The sequence below is a fragment of the Camponotus floridanus genome, unplaced genomic scaffold, assembly GCF_003227725.1.
Source record: "Camponotus floridanus strain SB8 unplaced genomic scaffold, Cflo_v7.5 scaffold36, whole genome shotgun sequence".
Taxonomy (NCBI): domain Eukaryota; kingdom Metazoa; phylum Arthropoda; class Insecta; order Hymenoptera; family Formicidae; genus Camponotus; species Camponotus floridanus.
Genome location: NW_020229503.1, coordinates 2,071,526 through 2,084,687, shown reverse-complemented (window position 1 = coordinate 2,084,687; position 13,162 = coordinate 2,071,526). Strand labels below are relative to the sequence as shown.

Below are 13,162 nucleotides of genomic sequence, written 5' to 3'. Positions count from 1 at the left end.
TGTGCACCGTTTGTATTATAAAATCATACCAAGACATATAGGGTCTGTTCTTTTCAGCTGTACTGCTGCACTAATGCAATTAGTTAGAGTGAGGGCTCGTCCCGATGGAGAAAGAAATAGCGGAACGGAATAGTAACGGAAAGATGACTAGACCAATCAGATTGATTCCGTTCCGTTTCTTCGCGGCCCGATTCCCCATGGCATGGAACTATTAGGCCTGTTCTACAATACGTCGTATGTCGGCGTCGGATATCGTTTGTCGTTTGTCGTACGTTGATTGTCGGATCTGAATACGACTTGTCATTCTACAATAGTCGTAAGTCGGTGCAACAACAAATATAAAAATGGAAAGTAGAATGATGAGAAATTATTTAAATCTATTACACTAATTATAATACTAATATAATACTAATTTTGTTACATATAACAAAAATTAGATTATGTTTAAGAAAAAGATGCAAAATAACAAGAAGGTGGTGGGTAAAACCACATATTTCAAGAAATATGAGACAAACTCATGGTGCTCATCGAACATTATTTACATATTTTCGGACGAATGATCATGAGGAGTTTTTTAAACTTACAAGGATGTCAGTGCAACAATTCGATCACTTACATGATCTCTTAAAATTTAAATTAAAAAAAAAGTCGTAGAGAACCTTTGCCAACAGAGATACGTATTGCAGTGACTTTGAGGTTAGTTTATTGATTATATTTTGTTGCAAATATTAATATAGTTCATTTATATTTTATTCTAAACAATATGAAATTTTATCATAAATTTAAATTTATTTTTAGTTTTCTTGCTCATGCCCTGCTAGAAATATCGGATTAAAGTCGATAAAAAAAATTTAATCGATTTAACATGTGAATCCTTCACCCAATTTTTACCATAGGAATGTATTAAATTTTCATGTTGCATTAAACTTTATTGAACTCGATTAAAATATGTCGGATTAAATAGGATAGAAATCAGCGAATTATTTAATCGACTTAAATCGATTTTAATAATTTTATGACAAAAAGTACATTACACTAGATTAAACTAAGGAATCCCTGATAAACAATACAATTCAAGTCGATTAAAAATTATATCGAATTGAATGGCGAATTTTAACATTGATTTCTACATTATAGAACTTAATCGACTTTAATTGTAAAAATAACTTTTAATAGCTTTTAGTCCGTTTGTTCAACTAACTTATCGGGTTTAATCGGCTTTTTCGAATTAAACGATAACAATCGCTTTTAACCCATTTATATAAGTAACAAATCGAGTTTAATCGACTTTAACGAAATTGTTTCCGTAGAAAGATATTAATAAAAACTTAAACATATTTTAAACCCTTGAAAATAAAGTACAGGTGCCACCGAATTAAAACAAATTAGTGAAACTTGAGTAAAAAATTTTTTATTCATTTTTTTTTGTACAAAGCTTAGAAAATTAAAAGATTGAAAGCAATGGGTTAATTTTCGAATTTAGAATTTTTTGTAAAGAAAAATTAGGGACCGATTTCATGACATGACTTTATAATGTATTTGAATTATATCAAAGTAATATTCTAACAACCTCACATTTTGTAACCATGCAATAAAAAAGTTGTGGAGATCCAATTGCACGTTGAGGAAAATGCACAATTAAAAATATAGAAACTTTTGGTAGATGTGCCACATACTGTAAGTGCATTTATAAAAATACTGTTTATCACAGTCTATGTAATAATCGCGCGAAAACAACAGATGACACAGTTGTGAGACTAAAAACGGGTCAATTTTGTAGGATAAATGATATTATTTCATATAATAACAAATGTTTCCTTTCATTATCATTATTTTCGATTTTTGAAGATTTACCTTTTAAAGGTGTTTCTTATTTGTTTTTGGTACAAAGTGAAAATGTGGAAAATAGATTATTAAAACCAATAGATGCCGTGGAACAAAAAGTTGCTATTATTGATAGTAAAACTGGTAGATACTTAAGTTTATTTTGTAACAATATTGAAATTCAATAATAAAAAAAGAAACAAATATTAAAAATTTGATGAAATTTCATTTATTACCCTTCAAAAATAATGTAATATATGACAATCAACATAAATAGTTTAAATAATATAGTAATTGAAATTGTATACTTAAATTGTATACTTAAATTGTATACTTAAATGTACTGTAAATTTATTCAAAATTATACACTGTTGTATAATGTAGGTAAAGACGAAAAGTTTTACAATCTATTATTGGATTGATTGCATTTCAATTCACTTGCCATAAAAGTCGATTAAAATACATGACAATTATTGTCATTAAAGTTCATTCAATTAGAAGTTATAAAAACCTGTAAAATCGGGTTGATTTGAACCACAATATGTAGCAATATAGTCGATAAAAAAACATTTCGGATTAAAATGTGTTGAAGTACATTTAATATTTGTATAAAACTTCCCGATAGACATCGATTAAATTTGATTACAAAGAGTGTGTCTAAAAGTCGATTACAATATTTGACAATCATTGGCATTAAAGTCGATAAAACAGTGATTGCGATTGAAATGCATTAAAGTCTAGTTAATATTTGTACAAAATTTCCTGATAAAAATGTATTCGATTTTAATTAGTAATATTAGCATAGGAGTCGACAAAATTCAATTACATTTATTAATATTAAATTCTATTAAACTATCAAAGGATTAAAGTCGATAAGGTTCGATTAATTCTTACTGTAAATTTTCGTACTAAAAGACATTAAAAATCTTTGTCATCTAAAGTCAATTCATATCGATTAAAATTAATACTCATTAGTGATATTGAAGACGATAAACAAGAAAAACGATTGAAATCGATTAAATTTTAATCGACATTTTTGGAAACATCGATTAAATTGATCAAAGTATATTAAAGTCGATTAATTTTCAATTCACTTTTATCGACTTTAATCCAATATTTCCAGCAGGGCATCGACATCCACTTTATCATCTGTCTGGTTAGAGTTATTAGATATGTTTTCATCGTCCAATGAGTTGTCAGTTATCACTCGTTCCTTGTATTTAAGGGATGATTTCGCCTGAAATTATTTTTAGATTCCATACAATTATTTATCATATAATTAATAAGACTAATAATATCATGAATACATTGCTTTAACTATTATGTTTGCAGAATCTACACATGTTATAAATATTATTGCGTATACCTTTTCTTCTTCACTGTTGAAATTATTTATATGAAGTTCTTGTCCACGATTCAATTGGCTAGAACCATTAACAATGTTCTCCAAATCATCTGGTTTTATACCAATAATTTTTCCAAATGAAGCTAGGTTTTTTTCTGAATTTAAAAAAATTTTGTATTTTAGTAAATTTTATCAGTAGTTTAAGATTTTATCTAATTAATTTTATTGATAATAAACACAAATGATTATGAGTAACCTTTTTATTTGGCGTGTCGTCAATTTTCTTCTTTAATGTGCTCGACTCATCTGCACCATTATCTAATGTTACATCCTTCGGTTTGGTTTTCGACATATCCAGCTTTTCTATTTTAATTGACATCAATTTATCATACATTTCTTTGCGAGATGGTGTCTAAAAAACATCAATTTATGTATGTGTATTGCATATAAAAAAAAAATGAAAAATAGAAATACATGAAAATAAACAAATCAAATTACAGAAGGATTTGAAATACAGTTTTTTCCATCGTTAGCATCTGATTTTTCGCTAGCAGTGTCTAATTTATTTATTGGAACGATTCTCTCTCTTTTATTAGCATTTATCAGATGATCCAGCTCCTTTTCTGTATCTGAAATTAAAAAGATTAACATTTATTTATTAATGTATACATACTAACCGGGAATAATCATATTTCAATGAAACACCAACCAGTCAAAAATATTATTTGACTTTTGCATTTGTTACCATCCTTGTGATAAGCAAAATATTTTTTATTTTCATCAAATGTTGCGTCAGTAAAAGAGAAATCGATTTTGTTCGCAGGTGCTCTGTACTTGTTGCCCTGGACCGGGCCGTCCAGAAATTTTATGTATGCGTACATTCTGAAATAGGTTAAAAAAAATGTCAAACCTTTCGCCAAATGTTTTAATAAATCATCACAAGTGCACTATGTCAATAATTATGTTGAAAATGAACTCTATTTCTTTACCTTTTACTAAAAAAAGAAAATATATACTGATTACAAGAACAAACACTACATACACGCGCAGAAAAATCTGATGCAATGCAATAGCTTAGTGTAAGTCCCGCACACGAAACAAATTCATGCGACACTATTCACAGTAGTATAGTGGATTGATTGCATTTCAATTCACTTGCCATAAAAGTCGATTAAAATACATGACAATTATTGTCATTAAAGTTCATTCAATTAGAAGTTATAAAAACCTGTAAAATCGGGTTGATTTGAACCACAATATGTAGCAATATAGTCGATAAAAAAGCATTTCGGATTAAAATGTGTTAAAGTACATTTAATATTTGTATAAAACTTCGCGATAGACATCGATTAAATTTGATTACAAAGAGTGTGTCTAAAAGTCGATTACAATATTTGACAATCATTGGCATTAAAGTCGATAAAACAGTGATTGCGATTGAAATGCATTAAAGTCTATTAAATATTTGTATAAAACATCCCGATAGAAATCGATTGTATTTGATTACAAAAGTGTGTCTAAAAGTCGATTAAAATATTTGACAATCATTGGCATTAAAGTCGATAAAACAGTGATTGCGATTGAAATGTATTAAAATCTAGTTAATATTGTACAAAATTTCCTGATAAAATGTATTCGATTTAATTAGTAATATTAGCATAGGAGTCGACAAAATTCAATTACATTTATTAATATTAAATTCTATTAAACTATCAAAGGATTAAAGTCGATAAGGTTCGATTAATTCTTACTGTAAATTTTCGTACTAAAAGACATTAAAAATCTTTGTCATCTAAAGTCAATTCATATCGATTAAAATTAATACTCATTAGTGATATTGAAGACGATAAACAAGAAAAACGATTGAAATCGATTAAATTTTAAGCGACATTTTTGGAAACATCGATTAAATTGATCAAAGTATATTAAAGTCGATTAATTTTCAGTTCACTTTTATCGACTTTAATCCCATATTTCCAGCAGGGTGGAGACAGTGTATTGACCACTTCTTTACATTTTCGGATAGGAAAATCAACTGTATATAATATTATTCCTGAAGTGTGTAATGCAATATGGGAGGTATTGCAAGAGACATATCTTCGATATCCACAAGAAGAGAAGGAATGGCTAAAAATCGCAGATGAGTTCAATAATATGTGGGATTTTCCAAATTATATCGGGGCAATTGATGGGAAGCATTGTCGAATACAAGCTCCACCAAATTCACATAGCGCTTTTCACAATTACAAGGGTTTTTTTAGTCTTATACTAATGGCTATTGTGGATGCTCATTACCGTTTCATTTGGGTGGACATTGGAGATTACGGTAAATTTATAAAATATTAATTTATAAATTATATAATCATTACAAATAAAATTTATTTTAAAGAGAAAAGAGCTGTGAGTAATATATACATGCTATATTATAGGTTCCCTGAATGACGCTGGAATCTGGTCACATACTACAATGAAGCAAGCATTTGAAAACAATATGTTATTTATACCAGAAGTTCGTTCGTTACCTAATACAAATGATCTATTGCCATTTTCTATTGTTGGAGACGAAGGCTTTCCACTCAAAACATATTTAATGCGTCCATATGCAAAGAAAAATTTACAAAGTAACGAGCAAAAAGTGTTCAATTATCGGTTGTCAAGAGCACGTCGAGTCGTCGAAAATGCTTTTGGTATTCTTGTGGCACGATGGTGAATACTACATAAACCTATAGCTCTGAAATTAAGTACTGTGGAGAAAATAGTGCAAGCTGTAACTTGTTTGCATAATTATATTATAAGTACCAATGTACAAAATAATTTTTATTTTAATGAAAGAATGGTAGATCGAGAAGAAGCTAATGGTGAAATAGTACCAGGGAATTGGCGAAATGAAATAGAAGAAAATAGTTTTATTCATCCTTTAGGGCGAGATGGTGCCAACATTAGTACAGCTGCTGCTATGAGACAACGCGAAACTCTTGCTCGATATTTTGTCTCAGAAGAAGGAAGCATTCCATATCAATGGCAACGCATATAAATATTTTGTAGGATTAATAAAAATTACGTGTAAAGTTTTTGTAATTTCTTCCTTTATTAATAATAATATTAATTGCACATAAAACTTTATAATTTCTTAAGCTTTGTATAACTTTGTAACCACAGTTATATTGTCTTATCTCAATCTTATTAATACATATTAATTTTATCAGTCTTATTAATCTCATCAATATCAGTCTTATTAATACATAAAAAATATTTAATAAAATAATATTGTTTATAAAATATCAATTTTTTAAACGGCATACATGTAATAAGAAGTAGTACTATAAAAAGTAATATTTGTACTATTTAATTTGTACTATTTAATTGAAACTTAAAATATATATATATTTCATTAGTATTATTTAATTGAAACTAAAAATATAAAATATAAGAGCTTATCCAGACAAACTTGCATAATCACATAAACATATACATAAGAAAATTGATTGGTCCATTTCTTTATGCATTTGCTTATAGAACAATCAATTTCCTTATGCATATGTTTATGCGATTTGTAAGTTTGTCTGAAGAGGTCCTAACAGAAGCTTTAAATAACTTTAAACATAAAAAAATAAAAGAAACTTTATAAAGATAATATAACTGTATGCAAATCTTGCATCTTTTTATATCTTTTTTAAAACAAATATAGAGAACAGCATATAAAATTAAAAAAATTTCTTTATGTAAAATTAAACGATAAAACTAAAATTATTGCCTTTCCTCATATTTTTGAATAATTTGGAGAACTTCTATAAGACATTGTGTCTTATTTTTAGAAGAAATATACTTCAATCCCTCTTCTATGGCAAACATCTATGGTAACCATCTTTGAAATGCTTATCATAATGCATTTGAGATGATACTTCTTTTATAGCAGCTGATATTTCTCTACTTGTTTCTGCTAAATCGCGATCAATTTTATCATCTTTGCTCCTCCGACGTCTTGCAAATTCATCCATTTCTGGCATTATCTTTTTAAGAGGCTTTAATATTAATGGAGTTTTTAAGTTTACCGAATTGGAACTCGTACTTGTCTCCGAAAATAGGATACTAGCACTACTACTGTTAGAAAGTGTACTGGCAGGCCTATTTAAAATCTCGTTATCATCTGTCATAATTATTTCCTCATTTTCAATATTTAATGACGGTTTATTCTCTGAAAATAATTTATGCTATCAATATCAAATTTAAAAATTATACTTATTTTTGAAATTATACTTCTTTAATATATCTTAATAACCTTCAATTGATTGAACAGATCCACTGTAACTGTGATCATATAAAGAAATATTGGAAGATTGCTTGAATTTTTTTAAAGGTAAAAAAGTATTTCTTGTATTTGTTTCAAGTAATGAAGTTTGTAATTGATTCTGTTGAACAAATGATGTTTTTGTTCTGTAAATAAAATTATTAAATTAACTGTAAGAATTAAAATAAAATTATAAAATAAATATTGACAAGTAAAATACAAAATAAGTACAAATAAATATAAAACAATCCACAATAAATTAAGAAATGTTATAAAAACTAAAGACTTACTTTCTGTGAGCTACATGAGGAGTTAAAAATGACATATTTTTATATAACTCCCATTCCTTTACAGGTTCATATCCAGAACCAGAAAGTGGTAATGCTTGTCGTCTTTTCTCTCTACCAAACATGTCTCTTAAAGATGACCATCGTTTTTCAACTTCTTCAGCTACAAGATATAATTTTACATTATATATATATATATATGTATTGATATTATGAATTGTAAAACATTATGAATTGTTTTTCCAAACAACATGTATGTCTTGTTGAAGATATCATGTATATATTAAAGAAACACACAAAATAACAGTAAGATAACATTAATGTTATACATTGTATTATTTTGTGTTTGCTGAGAAAACGTTTTTTAGATGTCTTTAAAATATACGTTATCAGGGTTTTTATGTTATATATATAATAATTTTAATATTTTACAAATAATAATTTAAAAAACAAAATATTTACCTGACATATTTACCCCATATACATTTTGCAAAGTTTCGGAAATTTTTTTCCACACATCCTTCTTTTTCCTAATATTTTTAAAATCCACATTACATTTATCATATAAACAATAATTTTCACGCACAAAATCAATAATTATTTCGTCTAAATTTGTATGTTCCATGATAAAAATGAAGAAAAATAAAGAGGTTAAAATAGAGGTTATATTATATTTGCATCCAGTCGTAAGGCCTATCGGAAGTCGGAAGCCGGAAAAGATGAGAGTTGACCACAAAGCTGCCAGATCTCCGCCGCAAGCAACATGCAACACGGCGTGGAGGGGGTAATGAGGATGTGAGCGTAAGCGTACGTGTGAGCTCGGCGCTTCGGCTAGCTTCGGATAGTAGAAGAGGACAGAATACAGTCTTCTGTCTCCTTCCTACCGAAAGACGGGCAATACGCGACACGTCACGCTCCTCGATATTTCGATATGCGCTCAATGTTTCTTTTACAGCATTTTTATATAATGTGTTTAGAATATGTATCTGTATATATATATGTATACACATACATATTATAAACATATTATAAAGAATATTTAAATAATTATATTTGTATTATATATATATATATATATATATATATATATAATATTTAATATATTTATAATATATATATATATATATAATATTTAATATATTTATAATATATATATATATATATATATATATGTGTATATATATATATATTTATAAATATATTTATAATGTATATATATATATATATATATTTATATATATATATATATACCGTACAAATATAAATATGTACTAATTATATTACAAAAATATATTATAAAACTATTTAGTTTTTTATAATAATTTAACACTTGTTTTCTCTCTCTCTCTCTCTCTCTCTCTATATATATATATATATATATATATATATATATATATATACATTTCAAATAATAAAATAAAAAAATTTAATGAGAGTGGCGATTTTCCACACCATCCACGGGGTATCACCAATGGCGCGTTAGATTTTTTTATGTGGATCTTCGCCTAAAGCCCTATTATACCACATTGCATTATTTTATCATTTACAAGTATGATGTCTGTTACACAGACAAGATGATTTTAATATTTTTACTTTCCACAAATATGATGTCTGTTACACAGACAAGATGATTTTAATACTTTTACTTTACACAAATATGATGTCTGTTACACAGACAAGATGATTTTAATACTTTTACTTTCCACAAATATGATGTCTGTTACACAGACAAGATGATTTTAATACTTTTACTTTCCACAAATATGATGTCTGTTATATAGACAAGAATATTCTTAATACTCCTACTTTTTACAAATATGATATTTGTAACAGACGAGATGTTTTTCACGTATTTATCTTTTACAAGCGTAATGTTTGTAATAAATTTATTATTTATGAGATGAGGGGCCAGCTATGTCAATGGTATCTGCAGCATGTAATCTTACTTTTATTTTTTTTAGCAACGGTAGCATATAACTTATCTGCTGATATAAGAGACAAATGCTTTTCATCAATTTTCATTTTGATAGCTGTCTCGCCTCTCGTTTTAATGCAGATTTAAATACACAAATAGCATTAACAGTAGCTGACGAAAAACTATTACGTTTTTTTGTTTTTAAATTATTTAAAAGAGAAAACATTCTCTCTGAATCGGCATTTGAATTTGGAAGAGATCGAATAGTACTTATAATATTTGTTAAATTGGAATATTTAGCGAGATTGTTGTCTCGATTTTGTGAAATTTTTTTCCACATGCTGTCGAAATTTAATTTAGAAAAGTTTTGTTTTTCTTCTATTGTAAAATCTGATGGTAAGGCTATCCATTCCTTCTTTAAATCATTTTCATCAAAACCGCCGATAGTTTTAGCTATAAAAGAAACATCATTGAATGATGTTTCTCTATTGTTATCAAATAAACTTATATATGGTCGAAAAACTTGTAACTTTGATAAAAATATATTATTTAGAGGTAATCTTTTACGAATTTCTTCTGCAGCAGTCACATAAAATAATAAACAATTCTCTCGAACAATTGTAACTATGTTTATGTGACCTTTCAGCGTTAATTCGTTTAGATATTCCTCACATTCTGATCCCAAAATAATTTCATTAATAGGTTTTTGATTTTCTTTTAATGAAAATATAATATTTGAAGAAAATGGTTTTAAATATTCTTCTTTTATAAAATTTCGACAGATTTGGAAAAGAAAGTTTAAAGATTTTGGATATAATAAATGAATCCTTGTTTCTAATGCTTGAAAAAATGCATTAAATGCATTAAAAAAATTCAAAACATATTTTAAAAATAGAAAATAAGCTTTTATCTCTACGTTGTCCATCATAGACAAGAGATATTCTCCAGAATTTGTTTTTTCGCTCACAACCATTTCAGTAAGAAAGTATTTAATTGTATCCCAAGATTCAAGAAGTCTTTCGATACATAAATAATGCGAAAGCCAGCGCGTATCACATAATTTCAATATTTTGCGATTTGTTTCTTGGAAACATTCACAAAATTCACGAAAAATAGCCGTACGTTTTGGACTGCTATTGAGATAAGTAGCAATTTTTTTTAGAAATTCTTCGCAATATGCAGGCATTTTAGAACATGCAGCGTGCGCTGCTAATGCGGAGGAATGACATGGGCATGAAAACGTTAATAAATGTGGACATATTTCTTCTAATTTTTTTTTAAACGATAAATGTTTTCCTGTCATAACAGATGCATTGTCACATGATAAAGCTACGATATTTAAAAATGGAATCTGTAATTTCCACATTTCACATTTAAATGCCTCAAACAACTTTTCTGCACTTGAATCTTTGGCATCAATATCAATTAATTTAACTAATTGTGAGCGAATATCTAATGTCTCTGGATCAACGTATCGAACAAGAAAAGTCATCCATTTATCATTAGTTATATCAGATGTTTCGTCAATAAAAATTGAAAATTTTGTATTCTGAATTTTATTGACGACACGATCTGTTTCAACTGGGCATAAAACATTTGTAATAATGCTTTTACATTTTGTTCGGCCCATACTCATGCTTTTTAACACATTAGGGTCTTTTCCAATATGTTGAAAAAAGTTGAGAATTTCTTTTGCAGTTTGATGCGAAATATTTTTATCAGCAATTAATGCAGCATATCGAATTTCTGCTATTTTTTTTCGCTCTTCAAACGACAAAAGTGAATCATCTGTTATGTTTATATTTTCGTTTGTATTCTTTGTTTCTGTTTTAATTTTACATATTTCTATATGCGCTTTGGATTCTGCGTGACGATAAATTTTCGATAAATCATCTCTCATTGATTTATCACAAAATGAACAAAAAAATAAATTTTCATCATGTGATACTTTGCGTAACCATGGCTTAAATAATTCTATTTCTAGCCATTGTTCTTGAAATTTATATTCTTCGGATATTTTTTTATCTGAATTTTTATTATTATTTTCACACACATTATTAGTATTTAAAGTTAAATTATTTTCTTTAATATTATTTTTATGACACGCAGAATCCGCATGTCTTAAAATATGTGTATTGCACGAAAAATTTTTATTGCATATACTACAATAATAAAGACTATCGTCGGATGGTACTTTGCGTATCCAAGATTTATATCGATCATCATTGAGCCAAGCATCTGAAAAGCTTCGCTTAAATTTTTTTTTCAATTCATCACTCATTTTTGTGAAACAAAAAATAGACAGAAACAAAGAATTAAAGAAGCTAAAGATGAAAAATGATATATATATATATATATATATATATATATATATATATATATATATACAGGGTCTACCAAAAGTGTGGAAACCCCTAAATATCTCGGAAAATATACGTTTTACAGAAAAGTGTTTCCAACAAAAGTTGTAGGGTTTAAGAAGATCTATATACTGATTCTATCAGTTTGACCTTGGATGGCGTCGTCAAGGTCAGGTCAAGGTCACATTGACTTTTTTAAATGACACCCCCTACATTTGATTGCATATTCTTATAGCTTAATTCAAGAGCTTTCCAAAACACTATAATAATGTTCATTTTTATTAAGTACTTTGCGAGTTATGAGGGTTGAATGATAGAGTAGCGCCGGTATTAACATTATCCAAGGTGTACTACATGGAGGTTACTCGTTCGGATTTGCATCTGTTGTGTGTGTGATCCAGCTAACTAAGGCAAGATCGATTCCTCAACATATCCTCATATTTCGCTGAAGTCAAATTGCCAAAAAATTGCTCCATAAAACGTGTATGAAACGTCTCGTTAGTTCCTTCATTTACCGCTATGTGACGCACTACATGCAGTCTAACTCGCATTTAAAATTCAACTAAGAATGTATAAAGCTATCAAAGAACGAGCACCTTCTAACTTCAGCTTTGAGCAAGCAGAAATTAATTGTTATCGTCCAAATACAACGTACGATTAATTAAAATTAAACGTTTTAAAAATGGCTGGCGACTTGTCGGAACGTGAAAGAATCACTATCCTCATGATGCGTGGATGGGGTGATAACGAAAGATCGTTCTCTGATGTCGTTCGATTATTTAATGACACGTATCCGAACCGTCGAATTAATAAGTCCACTGTGTTAAAAACAATAGAACGTTTTAGACAAACTGGTAGCGTAAGAAATCGCTCTAAGTCAGGAAGACCATTGTCTGCAACCAACGAAGAAAAACAACTTGATGTTCTGCAGACATTTATTGAAGATCCCAATTCTAGTGTTCAGAGAGTCGCTCAAACTCACGATATTGCTCCCATGTCGGTTTGGAGAATTTTAAAGAAGAACAAGTTCCATCCATATAAATTGCAATACGTTCAAGAATTGCAAAACGGAGATGAGGAGCGTCGTATACATTTCTGTGAAAGAATGATGGCACTAATAGATGTCCGGCCCATCTTCCCTTA

The 13,162-nt window shown here is 28.4% G+C and overlaps 3 protein-coding genes and 1 long non-coding RNA gene across 6 annotated transcripts; 2 read left to right on the top strand and 2 right to left on the bottom strand.

Moving 5' to 3' along the window:
• The first annotated feature begins 378 nt into the window (after positions 1-378).
• LOC112638742 lies at positions 379-4,128 on the top strand. Its single transcript, XR_003123147.1, has 2 exons — positions 379-696; positions 3,993-4,128. It is a non-coding gene; the product is annotated as an uncharacterized LOC112638742 (long non-coding RNA).
• Positions 2,663-4,679, bottom strand: LOC112638740. 3 transcript variants are annotated; one of them, XR_003123146.1, is made up of 6 exons: positions 4,212-4,679; positions 3,879-4,051; positions 3,668-3,798; positions 3,426-3,581; positions 3,191-3,324; positions 2,663-3,061 (listed from the first exon to the last, which is right to left on the bottom strand). XR_003123146.1 is itself a non-coding variant. In XM_025410936.1 (6 exons), exons 2-5 carry the CDS (start codon positions 4,048-4,050, stop codon positions 3,313-3,315), a joined length of 471 nt encoding a protein of 156 aa, XP_025266721.1. In that variant the 5' UTR covers position 4,051; positions 4,159-4,679; the 3' UTR covers positions 2,663-3,061; positions 3,191-3,312. The 3 variants fall into 3 exon arrangements, 2 of the variants coding, with proteins under 2 accessions (XP_025266721.1, XP_025266720.1); XM_025410936.1 differs by having other exon boundaries at positions 4,159-4,679; XM_025410935.1 differs by having other exon boundaries at positions 4,398-4,679.
• A 235-nt stretch (positions 4,680-4,914) lies between these two features.
• On the top strand, positions 4,915-6,281 carry LOC112638741 (protein ALP1-like). Its single transcript, XM_025410937.1, has 2 exons — positions 4,915-5,495; positions 5,599-6,281. The coding sequence occupies exons 1-2, from the start codon at positions 5,324-5,326 to the stop codon at positions 5,877-5,879; spliced, it is 453 nt and encodes a 150-aa protein (XP_025266722.1). The 5' UTR covers positions 4,915-5,323; the 3' UTR covers positions 5,880-6,281.
• A 643-nt stretch (positions 6,282-6,924) lies between these two features.
• On the bottom strand, positions 6,925-8,675 carry LOC105255777. Its single transcript, XM_011265268.3, has 4 exons — positions 8,207-8,675; positions 7,748-7,907; positions 7,449-7,603; positions 6,925-7,364 (listed from the first exon to the last, which is right to left on the bottom strand). The coding sequence occupies exons 1-4, from the start codon at positions 8,367-8,369 to the stop codon at positions 7,009-7,011; spliced, it is 834 nt and encodes a 277-aa protein (XP_011263570.2). The 5' UTR covers positions 8,370-8,675; the 3' UTR covers positions 6,925-7,008.
• Positions 8,676-13,162: the final 4,487 nt, after the last annotated feature.